This window comes from Neodiprion pinetum, chromosome 4 (genome assembly GCF_021155775.2).
Source record: "Neodiprion pinetum isolate iyNeoPine1 chromosome 4, iyNeoPine1.2, whole genome shotgun sequence".
Classification (NCBI taxonomy): Eukaryota; Metazoa; Arthropoda; class Insecta; order Hymenoptera; family Diprionidae; genus Neodiprion; species Neodiprion pinetum.
The window spans coordinates 15,321,047-15,338,029 of record NC_060235.2 but is presented as its reverse complement, the minus strand read 5'-3'; the positions used below and the strand labels follow the sequence as shown (position 1 = coordinate 15,338,029).

The following is a 16,983-nucleotide window of genomic DNA, read 5'->3' as shown; positions in this document are numbered from 1 at the left end:
TTGTTCAATCGCCAGAACTAGAGTGTCTTTGGGATGGCCGATCGGCCGTAACGCCGGTTTCGTCACGCTAATCTCTTCGTGACGTCATAACCCTAAAAATGCGCAACAATCGATCCGTTATCGATTTCGGCGATTGCGCAACATGACGCGCGCCTGTCGTCGCTTCGCGACGCAGAACTTAACACTAGATCGCGATGTCGTCTTCCGCGTAGCTCTACGATGTCCCGGAGTTGGGCGGGGTGGTGCTCCCTCGTCGCTAGCCGGTCTCTCGCGGTTGCCTTGGTCAGTTGTATAGTCCAGTCATTATATCCAAATAATCGACTTGAAAGTACAATAATTATATCGCAGGATTTTTCCTCGCGGCGCCCTCGGGGGGGTCAAGGATAGCTTAAATTCAAAAACTAGACCAAATAACTTGGCCATTTTCAATTTTACAGAAAAAGTAGGAATAAAAACTGTTCGAAATTTGGTTCTCTACAAGTTTGGCCCTCTTCGCTTTAGCCGTAAACTCGAAAATAAACGAAATAATGCAATTTTTTGCTTGTCTTTGAAAACTCGTTTTTTTTCAAAAAATCGTTTCTCTCAAATAACTAGACCATTTTCAATTTTACAGAAAAAGTAGGAATAAAAACTGTTCGAAATTTGGTTCTCTACAAGTTTGGTTCTCTTCGCTTTAGCCGTAAACTCGAAAATAAACGAAATAATGCAATTTTTTGGATCCGCAACTTATTTTTGAGATTAATTCAAAAAATATTGATCCTAGAAGAAAAATTGTGGGGATCAAAGTTGTAGAAAACCAAATTTCAAACAATTTTTGTTCCTACGATTTTTCTGTAAAATTAGAAATGGCCGAGTTATTTGAGAAAACGATTTTTTGAAAAAAAAAAACGAGTTTTCGAAGACAAGCAAAAGCATGATTTGATCTACTTTTTGAATTTAAGCTATCCTTGACCCCCCCGAGGGCGCCGTGAAGAGAAATCCTGTGATATCATTGTTGTACATTGAAAAGACTATAATGACTGGACTAGTAGGCGGGGTGAGCGGGTAATCTGCGGCGCGCTGGACGCCAGCGGGAATCGCGTCCGCCTTGGATTCCCGCGCTGTAGGGATCTGCGTCGGCTCCCCTTCCGCACCCTACGCATCCTTCCCGCAAGATCGTCGCGGTTTCTGTCTCTAACGGGACTGACTTTGCTCGCTCGTAAGACACCCCTTGGGGAGTCGGACAGCGAGCAAGGTTTCCGTCAACGTTGCAAATTTGAAACAAAGGCTCGCCTCGTGAAGATCATCCTCGAAGCGCGTAATGTCTCGCGCTCGCCTCATCCCGGTGTTTGATTGCATCCGGGATCCGGCGAGCGTGGGAACGCTGACGTTGCAATGGTCTACTGCGCCGCTGCGCTTTTATCGTGCCCCGAACAGAAATATAAGGGAGTTAAAATGTAATAATTGTATGAGAATGTTATTCCCTAAAAATACATGAGAATGCAAATCAGAACGATTTGTACTTCCATGCATTTCCCGCGACATAAATCCCGGAAATAAGATTACGCTTCCTCGTCAATTCATATCAATTTAGGAGTAAACATTAATAAAGTATAATACATATAAAGTAATGAGAAATGGTAGAAAACAATAAGGTTATATTTATATGTATGTATACATACGGCGTACGTGACATTACAATGAAATAATACTACTTAACAGTCAATAAACGTGCGCTCGAAAGATTAGCCGTATAAAGAAGTCTTAGAACCGTCACAAAAATCGGTAAATAGTCCCCATAAATGTTTTCTTGGGGTAAAAGTAATTAGAATATTCAAAACATTTACATGGATTTTTTCACTAATGAGGATTATGAAGAAGAAGCTGTTGCATTTCGAGCTCAACTCGAAAAAGGGAAGTTAATACGTCCTACATTGACATTTCATTGCATAAAGCATATTTCAAAGCAAATTAAATATTAATAGAAATGTAAATTTGCGGTTTACTTTAAGATTTTATTTATTAATTTTTTTTAATTTATTGCATTGAACAGTTACAGAACTGTTTTTAGCAAGGGGGAAATACAATATAGGTTCATACAAAATAGTTCATCAGTTGTTGTATAGAATAAGACAGCAAAATGTAAAATAAGATAAAATAGAGTTAAAAATAACATAACAAACTGTCAATTCTCTCCTTTTGAGGAGTTGATCAGTGCGGCAAAAACAGCCTGAATATATAATTAACTAATTAATGACTTAGATAATTTTTTTTTTTTTATAATTAACTAATAAAACTTATGACTTAGATAACAGCTTGTTCAACTAGAATTAAAAGTAGAGTATACGTGTAGTGATTTATATTTTATGATCTATGGTGTCACAGGTTCGGAGCCCAGGCTCTCAGTTTCATGCACGATTCCACGTAGTTAGCAATCGCAAATATTTCCTTGACATTTGTAGTTGCTAGTAGCTTGTCGATGGTTCCTGTTTTTCGAAGGGTGTCTTAGAAATAAGATGCTCTTAAGGCCGTGAACATTGGGCACATACTCGGGAAGTGGCGGAGGCTGTCAGCTTAGGTTACATAATGGGCATTGATTGTTTGGCGAGAATTTAATAGCCAGCATGCTTAGATTTAGAAAGCAATTATAGATTTTGGAAAGTCTTAGTTGTGCAAGGGTGCGCTTAGTTGAAAGAGGCAGTTTTATCAGCAGGTATTTGGCTGGTGTGTATCGGTCTGGTCTGGCTAGCTGGAATTCGAGTGAACTGGAGCTTCTTGAGGCAATTGTGTCCCTGAGTGACAGAATTGCACGATACCGCTGGAAAACGCTGTCTGTTCTTGCTTCCCAGATAAGCGGATCGAGCGTATCAAAGAGGTCAGTAGCTCCACATTCCGTTGAAAATTCTCTTATTTGAGTAGCCCAGTTGTAAGGAGAAGTAGTCGTAGTATTTTTGGCTAATACGAACAGGTGAACCACGCAAATTTTGTGCAGGCAGGTGTCTTTTGATTTGAGCGTTTTGATTAGCCATCTCCACAGACGGAGCATCGCTTTTCATGCAACTGGAACAAGACCAAACTCTAGCCGTACAGCCCAGTCGGCCGAGTTTCGTGGAAGGTTAAAAAGTTTTTTATAAAAAAAGGTCCGAACGGGCTCCAGTGAATTGCGGTACCAAAGACCCCATGCTGGGAAAGCATACAGGAAAATAGACTCTACCATGCTCTCGAAGATTTTATTGTAGGCTTCCCACGAGTCACATTTAGCTTTAGCCAGTATGGTCATAGCAGCTCCAGAGGCACATTTAGCCGTGTGATAGCTGTATGTAATGATCTAAGGCCCTTCATCGACGAAGATATGTTGACACCCAAGTATGAGTAACTTTTGACTACCTCTAAGCATGAGCCCTTGTACATTCTGTATTGCGACAAGCAATCACGTGTCCTCCCAGCAGATTTGGAGGTGACAATCTTGGTTTTCGATTTGTTGACGGTGAGACCATTTGCGTCGCAGTATTCTTCCAGTACTCGGAGCTTTCGTAGCAAATCTATTGGTGAGTGAGCAAAGATGACCGTGTCGTCGGCGTAAAGAAGCATCAGGATGTCAGTTAGTCCGTTAATACTCAGGCCGTAGTAACCTTTGGATCTGAAGAAATGTTCAATATCAGCTATAAACAGTAGGAACAGATCAGGACTTAGAGCTTCCCCCTGCAAGACACCCTCGGTGACCTCGAACACGTTTGATTTGGATTCCATTGCTTTCACTTGCAGCGTAGCTTGGTCATAAAGCGATTTAGTCGTGTTGATGAACTTACTGCTCAGCGACATTCGGTGGAGCTTCTCCCAGAGAAGTGTGTGAGGAACCGAATCAAACGCTCTTTGGAAGTCTACAAAGATGCCAAATATCTCTCTCCCATCTTTGTGGCGAAATTGGAGTTGTATGGAGCTGATAAGGGAGAATATGGCTTCGGTGCAACCTCGGTTTTTGCGGAATCCCAGCTGGCACTCGGGAAGATGATTTTCTTGCTCTGCCCACGTGACGAGTCTTTTTTTTAGAAGAGTTGTAAAAATCTTAGTGATTGTGTTGACAAGGGCTATATCTCGGTAGTTAGATGGTTCAGACTTATCACCCTTTTTGTGTATCATAATCATCTGTGTGATTGCCCAGGATCTGGGGACGTGCTCGAGTACCTTGTTGAATAGGCTTCTGAGGATTTATTTGTGTTGACTAGTTAGTGCTTTTAAAAGCTTGTTTATTACAAGGTCAGGGCCAGGGGCCTTGCCTGATTTGAGAGATGCGAGTGTAGCATCCAGCTCGGTAAGAGAAATTTCGGCGTCTAAAGTGTTGTTGACAATCTTCGCCAGAAGAGATGGAATGACAATTCGTGGTTTGTATACTGTGGCGTAAAAGGCATTCCACGTGTTCACCGGACTTTCGCATTGCGCTCCTTTTCTAAAGCTAAATTTTTTCACCGCAGCCCAGAAATTGGAAGGGACGGACACGTTGGCAAAAGCATTCTTGATGTTCAAAATGTAGGCTTTCTTTTTTTCCTGGCAAAGGTTTCTGTAGATATTCTTGCAATTTGACACTTCTTGGCGCGCCCTAATATTGAATTGACCTTTCTTGCAGTTTCGAAGTGCTTTCCGGAAATTTCTTTCAGCGTCTTTGCAGCTTTTGTCAAACCATGGGGTACGGGACGCTTTTTGACTGCTGGTTGAATTTGAAACTTTTATTACTCCTCTGTGCAGCAGAGTGTATAGAGCTTAGCAGCCAGTTGTAGGTGGTATCAGTTGGATCGTTCTGGACATCCGGGAGGTCTTGTGAACTAAGTAAGTGGTTCTGGTATGTCAGTTTGGCTTCTTCAGACCAGACGATTTTTTCCTTTATGTGTGGAGTGGCCTGTGGAGCGCAGGCATGATGTTGGTCAAGTGTCTCGGTATGAATGGTTAGACGGACAGGTCGATGGTCCGAAAGAGATGGTTCAAGAATGACTTCTAGATCCACTATCAGGTGAAGCGCAGAGATGTCAATCCAAACCAGGTCAATTATTGAAGTGCCACGATTATCGAAAGTGGGCTGAGCCGGGAAATCACCAATTGTTCTGCCATTTAAAAGGATGAAGTCGCTGTCGAGCATGAGCATACGTCCTCTATTACATATTGTTTCATCTGTTGTAGTAATTAGCGGGTTTAGAGGAAGTCCTGTGAAGAGATCCTCTGGCCAGGGGTTCAGAGAGCCTACTTTGGCGTTCAGATCTCCACCGATAATGAATATATCGTACGTTTGGGAGGATTTAATGCCATCAATTACCTCTTCTAGTATATCGAGTAGGTATCGAAGGTCGAGACATTTTCTTAGGTAGACTGAGCCAAGGATCAGTACTTAATGGAACCCATTAATACTTTGTTGAAAATCCACCATGGAGCGTCTTCTAGTAAAGATGCGTTGAGGTTAGCGTTAATTGCCGTGATTAGGCCTCCACTGACTCTTCCGATGGCATGGTTCCTGATGGCATTAGACCAGTATGTGTTGTAGTTAGCGAGGAAAGGTGGTGAAAACGGCTGCGTGTTCCAGGTTTCGCAGGCTGCTATGATGGTGGAGTGGTTTATTAACGAGCTGTGTTGGAGGTTTGAGAAGCCGTGGAGATTCCAGAATGTAATTTCAGTCAATTCTGGCGAGCTGTTATCTAGTTTTGCTAAAAATTTTTTGGGACAGTATTCAGTTCTGGAATAGAGGAGCTTACGGTTTTTGGCTGAGGAACAATAGCGTTTTTTGCCTCATCCCACGAATAAACCAAGTCCTTCGTTGCGATCTTGTTTCCTTTTCTGCTGAACTTTGTGCCTTCACTCACTAGTTGCTTAATCTTTGTTCTCACATGCCAATCTATTGTCCTCTCTTTCGCAGTACGGTCCGGGTTGATGTAGATTTTTGTGCCTGCTAGAATATTTTTTTTGTTCTTGAGAATATGCGCTTTCTGATCAAGATCAAAGAGATTCACAATAATCCGTTTCGTGAATTCTTTTAGCGAAATGTTAAGGCACGATATTCCGAATTTCGTACTGAGGAAATTTTTAATCTCGGATACGTGGTCGCTGGAGGTAAAAGAGTACCCTGTAATAGAGATGTTTGTCTTTTTACTTTCTTTTTCGATAGAATCTAGCTTATTAGTGAGATAAGAGATCTGATCATTGCTAGGATTATTAACACGTGCAGTGAAGTTGAGATTAGAGGAAGACGGGTCCGCCAGAATGTTACTCAGTTGATCCATGGTAACAGCATTTTTTTCAAGTTCTGCAATACGGTAAGTCAGATCAGTCTTGGTTGCTTTATGTTCTTCTTCTAGCAACTTGAGGCTGGCTTTTATCTCGGTAAAGGAGGCTTGGTCTTTCAAAAAGTTCTCTTGAAGTTTGTCCGTTAGTTTCTTCTGTTTTTCTTCTTAGCTGGTTCTAAGCGCAGCAATTTCATTGAGAATTCGTTCCATGTCTGCGGCTTGATCGAAAAAGTTGGGCTTGACGGGACTTGACTCCTTGTTGAGTTTTTTAGGTGTTCTGAAGTCCAGAGTAGAGTCTTCTGACTGCCGGGAATCGTCCAAAGTTCTTTTTCTCTTCGTATCAACTGTGTAGTTCGTGATAGGAGCACAAGATTGGCTGGCCGCAACCAGTAGTTGCTGGTTAGACGGTCTGCCTGGCTTTGGAGTGGCAATTACAGGAGTTTTTACTTGAGAGTTACCGACGGCTGTAGGTGTGCTTAAAAGCGATGGAGAGCTACCCGTGACGAGACCAGAGATGGCGTTGGTATTCATAAATCGCGTGGGCAGTATTAGCCGAAAAATATCCAGCTCCTAACCTAGATGCTCTTAGTCGGGCCAAAAACAGGCTGACAAGAAAGAAAACCCGCAGATCTCACCAGATTCATTAATTTAGAATGATAGAGTTTTATTTTGCGCGTTAAGAGAGATCAAACACTTGAGGTAGAAAAGTGAATCACTATAGTTATATGATAAAACTTAGAGAGCACACCGAAAAAGCGTTTTGACACAACGGCGGTTCAGTGCCCCCCCGATTTTATTCAAATGTACCTATAGTTCTGAAGTGATGTTGAGTAGTTTTGAGTTTGTTATTTAGTAGGTAATTAATTGAATAACACTGTGACCTATTTCATTCTATTAAATCAGAAAGGACATTGTATTCTCTTCTTATTCTTGACGTACGGTAGCTGTGGCACAGCTAAGAGCTTTAGTTTCAAATTTATAATATTATGTTCTAAGATTTCAATTAATTACGTATTTCCATTGGTTCAAGTCGAGTAATCAGTATTTAATGAAAAAAATAATTTCGTGATATACTATTCAAGGAAGCTGAACGTGTGTATTGTGCCCCCACTTCGTTCCTTGTGTAAAGTGGACAATAGCGACAAGCCGCGGTTTGGGTGCGCCCGCGTACACGGCTAATCGTAACGTTCCATACATGCGGATCTACTTCGTTTACCTTGTCTGTCAGGTATGGTACCGAACCATTTGAAGTCGTTTGTATCCCGCACGTAGCTTGGTCGACCACTCTTCCTCTTGCCTGCTGTACTTGTTAGCTTCGCGTCTCCATTGTCTGAAGACTCACTGTCAAGAGCTTTTACCTGCTCTTTTCCGCTTCCTTCTTCGTCAGACTCATGATTTTGCACTTTCAAAATATCTAGCCTCGCTTTCACTCTCGACGTCATCAAAACAATTAGCTGCCTCATACGACTATATTTCAGACGCTCGACGAATACGAGAACGCGTGTTCGTGATTTCGACTAACCATTGAAACATGACGTAACAGGCGCACTGCGTAGCTTGTACCCGTAGACTAACTACACTAGCCTCTAGTTCAGTTAGCTTTCACATCTCAGCATGGTTCTGGTGGAGGATCTGTAGAGGGGTAGTAGACTGTTTTCTTACCCGACATCAATCCCCTCTACCTTACCATTTTTATGAGGGACAAAAACATACTTCACCCCTGGGTATCACATACTCAGTGTGCCTTTTGAGGGTTGATTAATATGATAGCTAAACTGCAGACGAGGGCTATAGCCGTGGCTGCGTTTCACCAAGTTTAGTTTCCAGACACAGTTTTCCACAATATTATCCAACTCTCCAAGATGAATGCACGCCGTCTTTAATTCTATCCATTATTGACTTTACCCTGTAATGATAACAAATTGAAAAACACATGCGTTGGAGTTTGACAATGAAGATTTAAATAATTTTGGATTATGGAATTTTAGAGGCTGGGAAATAAATAAAACGACTTACCTCTAATTTTATATGGATTCTATATATATATTATATTTTACTCAAACCTACATTTATTTTATCTAAACTTACTACACTCTTGTATCGGGACAATCTCTTGAAACTATACATACAATGCGCATGCGCCAAATGATTCAATTTCATTGGTCGCTGAAATGGCCCCGCGGCGATGTTTTCGTTTGCTGAGCAGGGCGCCAACGTATACGAAATGAAACAAAAGCTGTAAATCTCTCGCGCGTAAAGCCGTGGATTGAGGTTATGTTGCTGTTTATTCTCACGTAACGTGAATTGTCACAGAAGAATAGTATCGTAGAGCAATACCGTGGTCGATATCGGAAAATATTCAACCTACGCAATCAATAATTATAATTCAACGGAAAAGCAAATATCAAATGATACAGAAATTGGATGTTATTTATTGAAAAAAAAATCTGAAATTCAATGCGAAATGTCATTAACAAGTCGGAGTCTGGACAAACAGAGGAAGGTAAGTAAAAACAAAGTTTATTGTGAACAGATTCCTCATTTACATGAAATTAAAAATGTGTCTCATTATCGATTTATATATTGTGCATTTTATTGGAAATTAGTTGTATCCAAAAATACCAAAAGATCCTGTCTGATAATAATAGCATCTAATATTTTCAGGTACGAAATAATTCATTGTCAAAGCTAGACTAAATTTGTCAGGCATGGACGCATATAGGTAAATTTCTAATTACGTGATCTTTGACTATTACAATATTTTAACATGGATTCAATGATAAAATTCGTTTTTTTTTCAGCAGGCTCGAAGTTTGAACTTTGATTAACACAAGGAAAATTATGCCTTACCTGATGGTCAAAACGTTTAGGTGGCAAGGATCCTGGTTTCTCGAGCGGTGCAATCATTAGAACCATTGAACCTGGTTGTTTCGTCAGACATCAGGTGCCGGAGTGAATTTTATCAGGCCATCGCCACCTTCTTAACATCAGTTGAGGCAAAATTGAAGAGCGGGACATACTACAGATCATAATGGCTGAATATCCCATCATTTTACTTTGATCGAGCCAATAGCGATAAGTTTGTTACTTAACCGTTGCTGCCAATTCATTCTACCGAGGAATCATTCTGTGCACCATTGTAATTTAAGCATTATTATTGACCAGCATTGTTTTTCAAATTTTATACTATTTAATTTGGTATCTTATTTTGACGCTTACTTTCACTCTCTTTGGCATTAAATTCAGGTGAATAGTTTTTCAAGTCCTCAATTAGATGGTAGGGTTGAATTTTGTGAGGCAAACTAAATCAATCTAAATCTAGAATTGTTAAATAACTTCAGTTAAAAATGTCTTCCAATTTGATCTTAGTTGACGGTGTTATCTGGCTAGCTAGATGGACGATAACTTGAAACCAAATTCAATTTTACACTCTTTATAGGGTTCTACGCTAAGACTGAAAGCTTGAGAAGCTCTATTCACCGCAATTATTTCTGCGTTTTATGTTAGCATTGTCTGAAGCTAAAAAAAATCTCATTTTGAGATTGGAAATGTAATCTGAAACGCAGAAGTCATTCATCAGCACGAATTGAAAACCAAGAATTTTTAATGGTTCCTGCAACAAAGTGACTTTTTTTTCACATATTCTTGTTACAAGGTGATGTTCGGAGAACTATGCACAAAATATTGTATCGGATAACATTATTTGGAAAAAAATCTTCCTGAACTTCGTTAAAAACCAGATATTTATTTATTTTGATGGAACAAGGGACACAATCTTGAATCTGATAAGTCAATATCCTCGTAATAATGTTCTGACATTACTTTAAAACATGATTGTCCGTGAAGCTAATTGTGACGTTAATGCGCATTTTGATAAAAGTTGATTTCCAACTTGTATCACAAAATATGATCTACGCTCCTGAGTTCTATGCTTCCGATTAGATTTTCTTTGTTTCGAACCGCACTAACATGAAATACAGAAATCATTTTAATAAATCTAATATTACTTGACTTTTCTTTTTGAGTATCAGGTTCCCTTCATTTATTTAATCGAATATCATTGAAAATTTGCCAAATAAACTTTGATAATCATTGGAAAATTTTTAATAGTCGTAACAGTAATTTATTGATCGGAAAAAATACATTGACTATCGACTATTTGTAAATTTTGTTGAAATATTTTCGAGGAGAAAAAAGATTCACAGTTCTATTACAGATAGTGAGATATTTAAATTTCTTGAACGCTCGGTTTAATGTCTCATTTTCAAAAGTGTTAAAATTCGATATTACCACCTGAAATCACAAGCGAGTGAGAAAGTTGCTCAGTTGCTTGAAAGTGGCGATGATCTTCGTACGTGTGATAAATTGAATAGGCAGAAGACAGTGAACATTAGAGATGTAATTATTTTGGCCGTATCACCTGTTGAAAGAAACAAATTTTATTGTTATTTCCAATGTACGAAATAATAAAAGCGATCGAACAAAGTGTTCCCACCTACCTGCTGCGTTCCTTCCAAGCACCCAACATTTGAACAGATTTCTCATTCCAGTCGAATAAAGCCAATTTTCGAAGAGCATTAGCATCAACTTTCCGAGTCACTACCTCGACTGTTTAAGATTCTAACCTCGAAAATTTGTATGAACTACATCGCCGCCAGAGACAGAGTTTGACAGCAGAAACTCGGAGTGGCCAGCCTGCCCGAGCAGCCGATAAAACTCGCGAATGCGCATTGTACGTACCGGGACAATCTCTTGAAACCATACATACAATGCACAAAGACATTAAGCCGAGCGTTCAAGAAATTTAAATATCTCACTATCTGTAATAGAACTGTGAATCTTTTTTTTTCTCAAAAATGGTTCAACAAAATTTACAAACAGTCGATAGTCAATGTATTTTTTCCGATAAATAAATTATTGCTACTACTATTAAAAATTTTCCAATGATTATCAGAGTTTATTTCGCAAATTTTCAATGATGTTCGATTGAATGAATGAAGGGAACCCAATACTCAAATTGAAAATTCAAGTAATATTAGATTCATTAAAATGATTTTGTATTTCATGTTAGTGCGGTTCGGAACAAAGAAAATCTAATCTGAAGCGCAGAACTCAGAAAGGTATATCACATCCTGTGACAAAAGTTGCAAATCAACTTTCTCAAAATGCGCTCTAACGTTACGATTAGCTTCTAGGACAATCGTGTTTTAGAGTACTGTCAGAACATTATTACGAAGATATTGACTTATCAGATTCAAGATTGTGTCCCTAGTTCCATCAAACTGGTTTTCGATGAAGTCCATGAAGATTTTTTTCCAAATAATGTTATCCGATACAATGTCTTGTGCATAGTTCTCCGAACATCACCTTGTAACAAGGTTATGTGGAAAGAGTCCCTTTGTTGCAGGAACTATTGAAGAATTCTTGGTTTTCGTTTCGTGCTACTGAATAACTTCTGCGTTTCAGATTCCATTTCTAATCTTGAAATGAGATTTTTTTTGCTTCAGACGATGCTAACATAAAACGCAGAAATAATTACGGTGAATAGAGATTTTCAAGCTTTCAGTCTTAGCGTAGGACCCTATAAAGAGTGTGAGTAGTATAGTAAGAAGAGTTCTGAGTACAAACACCTTCTTGACCGACCGAACCGCTCCGCACATCCTAGACGCAAACCCTTGAAGGTTACCCCCACTCTCGTCAGATAAAACGTGCTGTGGCGTACCGACTTGAGGTCAAAAACGTGCAACCTTACCGACAGTTGCATCGGTCGACGGTAAAAATCGCATTGCTTTGCCGGCAATTCTTATCGGTAGAAGGTCAAAATGATGCTGTTTCACCGACAATCTTACAGACCGAAGGTCAAAGTCTGTAGTGCTCGCCTGCCAACGGTAGAGGGCGCAGCGGGAGAAAGAACTTTTTTACCGTCCCACATTCATTTCCCACGATAGGACTGCTGATGTGTAACATTAACCACTCCGAATTCCTTTCCCACGGTAGGACTGTTGATGTGTAACATCAACCACCCCCACATTCTTTTCCCACGTTATCAACCACGTGACATTCCAAAATTAATAGTTCTGAGAACTGTTTTTCATGCACTCGGATATCGCTGATGTGTAACATCAACCACCTCACATTCCTTTTCCACGTTATCAACTACGTGACATTCCAAAATTAATGGTTCTAAGAATTGTTTTTCACTTACTCGGATGTCGGTTTGATATCCAAGGTCGACCGATAGCCGCGGTACATTCAGAGCCATAGATCTGCGGTGTTGGGTTACTATCGCTCTAAGAATGCTGAAAGGTGCGCGCACATACACAAACATAGCTATTTGATATCAACCACGCGACATTCCTTACCCTCCACCAAATTTCAAATTATGCGGTGGGGGAACGTTATATAAGTCAAAAGTAAAAACTTCATCGCCAGTCTGAAGCTGTTCTTCTTGCAAATGAGAAGTGCTTTGGAACAACAATGTGAATTGAAGAAACGACTAGAACTGCTCATGAAGAATATTGGAAAAGTAAAACATCTGCTGAAAATCAGATCTGACCTTAATCAACTTACAAGAGATTTTGAGCACATACAACTCGACAGAAACGATTATGGACTTTTCAAAATTAAACGAAGTCGCTCGCCTGGAGACACTTCTGCCCTTGTAGAAGCTTTCGGACCTCGAAGTATACTTCGAATACCGAGTCAGTGGCGTTCGTCGGGTTAAAACGAAATTTGGTGATAAAATCGTTCTGGACTTGGCTGACTCTTTTACGATTTTTCTACCGACCCGACTGACCAAGGCCCTCCAAGAAGACGAAGATTTGTTCCAGAAGGTGACGACCGCCAGTAACGAGAGACGGTCGCATCTACGCTATCTTGGCGGACCGTACGGTCAACTTGAATTCGTATACGTATAATCTGAGTATCATATTCGAATATTTAGTGTCCTGTGGAAGTCTCACGTTCAATAAACAAAAAAAAAAAAAAATTGAAATTACGAATATTTTTTCATTTATTGTCCAACCATCTTGTATACCTTCAATCCTATGTACGTTTTGTACCTTGTAATTGTATCTAGAATTGAGTCTTAAAATCTAAGAAAACGCTACTTCGAACACCACTAAGCAACGATGGAGGGTTTCGAGCTGCGTTTGCGTCTTGTGACTGTGATGTGAACTCTACGATGAATTTTGGACGGGTTCAGACAAGATCAGAGTGCAAGGTCGACCGATAGCTGCGGTAGTATATATTCAGAGCCAAGGATCTGCGGTGTTTGGTTACTATCGTTCTAGGAATGCAAAACATAACTCCGTTTGAGTACAGCTCGGTCAAGGATAGAGAGCAAGGTTGAATCTTACATAAGCTTTGCATTGGAAGAAATTCTCTCTTAAGAGCTAAGGTGATGGTGAAGGTGTAAAATTATTTCATGAATATTCTTTGAAAAACAGTTTTATTGAGTACAATTTTTAGGATACAGTTGACAATTACTTCACGACGATAGTACAATAATTCTGTTTAACAGTATCATAACCAGGATGATATATTTGCCAGGAATGCGGGACTGTTCTTGTAGACGCTTCTGCGCGGTAACACAAATTGTACGCCCTCGCCATCCGGACAGTATGATGATTTTGTAGCCAATTTTGAAGTATCAAAACGTTTTGTGCTGCGCAGACTGCATTAGGTATTGTATGAACGTCGCATCTTAGAGACGCAGCTGAAGTTTTTTGCAAGGTTTAAAGCGACGGACAGTCAAAATCCAGCATATCGACGATTTGAACTTTCGGGACAATTTTAAGCAACCAATTTCGTTTTTCTTCTCCTATCACGTACACGGTTTCAGCTTTGCACAGCCTGTCTTCAATGGTCCACTCAACTTCCTCAAACGGTATGGTTCCACAGCTCCAAGGTAAACCGTGAAAATCGCGTTCTAACCAAGAATTTTGGCTTTTGTGTTTGACGTCCAGACAATTCCATTCGTAAGGCGGCTTGAAGAAAAACATTGTGATGGAGATGCTTCCGAATAGATTGAAGTTATGGCCAATTCTTTCAATGTGAAGGTATTGTTGAAAGGTCCACGAAAGCCTTGTATGTCAACGATAAGCTCCATCTTTGAACTGTGCGAGATGGTGGGCACGGGTCAGCTTTTATACCAACTTTTTCACTCAAGCATTGAGCGGGTTGTATTCGACAATACGATTGTGAACAATCAAGCAGTACGCCGATGTTATAGCCGGAAAGTTGGCTTTAGCTTTAAATTCAAGACGGATGTCGACAGGTCCGTACTTCAAAGATTCGTTTTGTTTTGAACAGTCGATAACAAATAAGGGGACGTCTCGAAGGAATTCACTCTTTGTCAGCAACGGCTCGTGGTTCTTGTCGTAGTAGGTAGCTTGGAAGTTTGCGTACATTTCGTACAGGAGCGCGTACAGATTACGACTCATGTTGAGGTTCAGGATACCGTACGGATAAGATTGAGACTTTAAAAATAGCTTGACGTCCGTGATATTGCAATGATCGGAATGACTTGCGTTCTTGCCGGTCTTGTTCTTTCTACTTGTCACGAGCGCCGCATATTTACCCAAAACTGTAATATATTACCGATCATATCAATTATTTTATATACTATTATTTCTAGAGACAAGGAAGCATAGTTTTAGTTAGTCTATACAAAATATTTTATTATAACCAGTTCGTGGAGTAGCCAAGCGCAACGGCGTAGTTGGACAGCCAGCAACGTCAGCGTCTTCGCGCCCGCCGGATCCCGGGTGTAATCAACACCGGGATGAGGCGAGCGCGAAATCACGCGCTTCGAGGATGACTGTCGCGAGGCGAGCCTTTGTCTGGAACTGTGTATTCAGCGAAAACATCGAATTGTAAATTCAGCGGAAACTCGCTCGCCGCCCGACGTTCCAAGGGGTGTCGGACGAGCGAGCGAAGGCAGTCCCGTTAGAGACAGGATTAAACCAACGTCAACGGAAACAGGCTCCTTCAAAGCTGTCGAGTATAGAGTTATAAGTCTTGGATCTCCGACGATTAGAGAGAGCATTCCTTTAAATCTACACGCGGTGAACCAAGCATCTCGCGTCGCGGCGTCAGTCTGTGAAGCTAGAATTAAGCGCAATACTAAAAGCCACGAACTTAATCAAGCAGTGTAGCCCGTAAGTGAGTGAGTGAAGGTGTAAACTTCGGCACCTTCGAGGCCGAAGCAGCAACCGAGCGAGAGAGAGAGAGAGAGCGAGAACGTGAGTAGTATAAGAACATAGTGTAAGCTTCCTTGTCTAGAACCTTGCTGCTTTTAGTTAATTCATTAAACATTTCTACTTGCTTCCTTTCAAAATAGTGGTGCAATATGATTGAAATCCTCCAAACCATTTCCCACGGAACGCCCTGTAGAGGACGTTTGCCTCCGAATACACCAAAAATTAAATATAAACCTCGGTAAGAACAAAGAGGGTGAAGTCGTCGCGTGCGAGACCGCTCCGCACGTGACAGACTAAACTGGTGTCAGAAGTGGGATACAGAGGTGATTTTCCTTGGGAATTGGAATCGAGGATTCAATTTTTTTAGTTGGAATTCAAAACCACAAAATTTTTCCGAATTTTTCCTATTTTTAACAAACTAGGGAGTCGAACTGTACTTGGTAGAATCGCTTATCCTTTCGATATCCTTCCCTACCCCCGGACTTACCAACATGCCAAATCACGCTCAGGCCAGAGACGCCGCCGATGTGACGGCCGACCTCGTCGCAAGTGTTTCCACTATGGTGGAAAATTTAACTATTCAAAACAATTTCGCGAATATTCCCGAATTTGACGGGAAGAACATGCCGTTACGAGATTTTTTGCAAGACATCCAAAACGCGTCCATGTTCGTGCCAGCCGCGGCAGAACCGCAGTACCTCGCCGCAGTAATATCGCGATTACGCGGGGACGCGCGAAACTGCATCTACGGCGAGAAGATCGAAAGCATGGCCGGGTTAGTGAAACTGTTGAAGAATCGACTCGCCCGCGGACACACCTACGATTACTATACAGAGGCGCTGTCAACGGTCCGGATGAAACGCGATCAAACCATCGGGCAATTTTACGACAAAGTCCGAATTTTGCTAAGCGGGGGAAGAAGCGCGTACAAGTCATATTTTGGCGTCGATCCGCCAGAATTGAACCGGGACCCGCTACATCGAATCGCGCTAGGTTCGTTCATAAAAGGGTTGCCTACGGTACCCATATTGGAGCCGCGGTAGATTTGCGAGAGCCGGAAAGTCTCGAAGTAGCCTTCCAAATCGCCAAAAGGCTAGCGCTTCGAAGCAGCCAATGGTGAGGAATTGAGTCGAACCAGGAGGAAATGGCGCGTGTTCTTTACGCTCGCTATAACTCCCGAACTCCGTCGCCGACGGCTCGGGAAGGTAGACCGATGTCTACTTATCGAAGCCAGTCACCACAACCGGCTACCGGATTTTTCTTTAAACCCGCGCAAACGTCTGATAACCGCGAGACTGCCACGGGAAGGTCATATACTAGTCCGTTAACACCTTGCGGATATACACATTGCTGTAAACAAACCAGGTGCTGCCCGTGCTGCCCGTTAATGCAACGGTCATCTCAGGGACGTTCCCCGCAAAGGGAGCCTTTAAACTGTCCTGGGGCTCGCCGGGCAAATTCCCCTGCGGGCCCGAGCGGAGTGAGCGAATCGAGTCGACCCCGAGAACACCAACAGTCAGTGAGGTTCCTGGAGA

General features: G+C 41.3%; 1 protein-coding gene across 1 annotated transcript; it reads right to left on the bottom strand.

The window, feature by feature from the left end:
- Positions 1 to 3,255: 3,255 nt before the first annotated feature.
- Positions 3,256 to 6,242, bottom strand: LOC124217276 (uncharacterized). The gene is made up of 6 exons (XM_046622683.1): positions 6,113 to 6,242; positions 5,850 to 5,948; positions 5,457 to 5,669; positions 4,658 to 5,337; positions 4,234 to 4,524; positions 3,256 to 4,164 (listed from the first exon to the last, which is right to left on the bottom strand). Exons 1-6 carry the CDS (start codon positions 6,240 to 6,242, stop codon positions 3,256 to 3,258), a joined length of 2,322 nt encoding a protein of 773 aa, XP_046478639.1.
- Between the last annotated feature and the right edge of the window lie 10,741 nt (positions 6,243 to 16,983).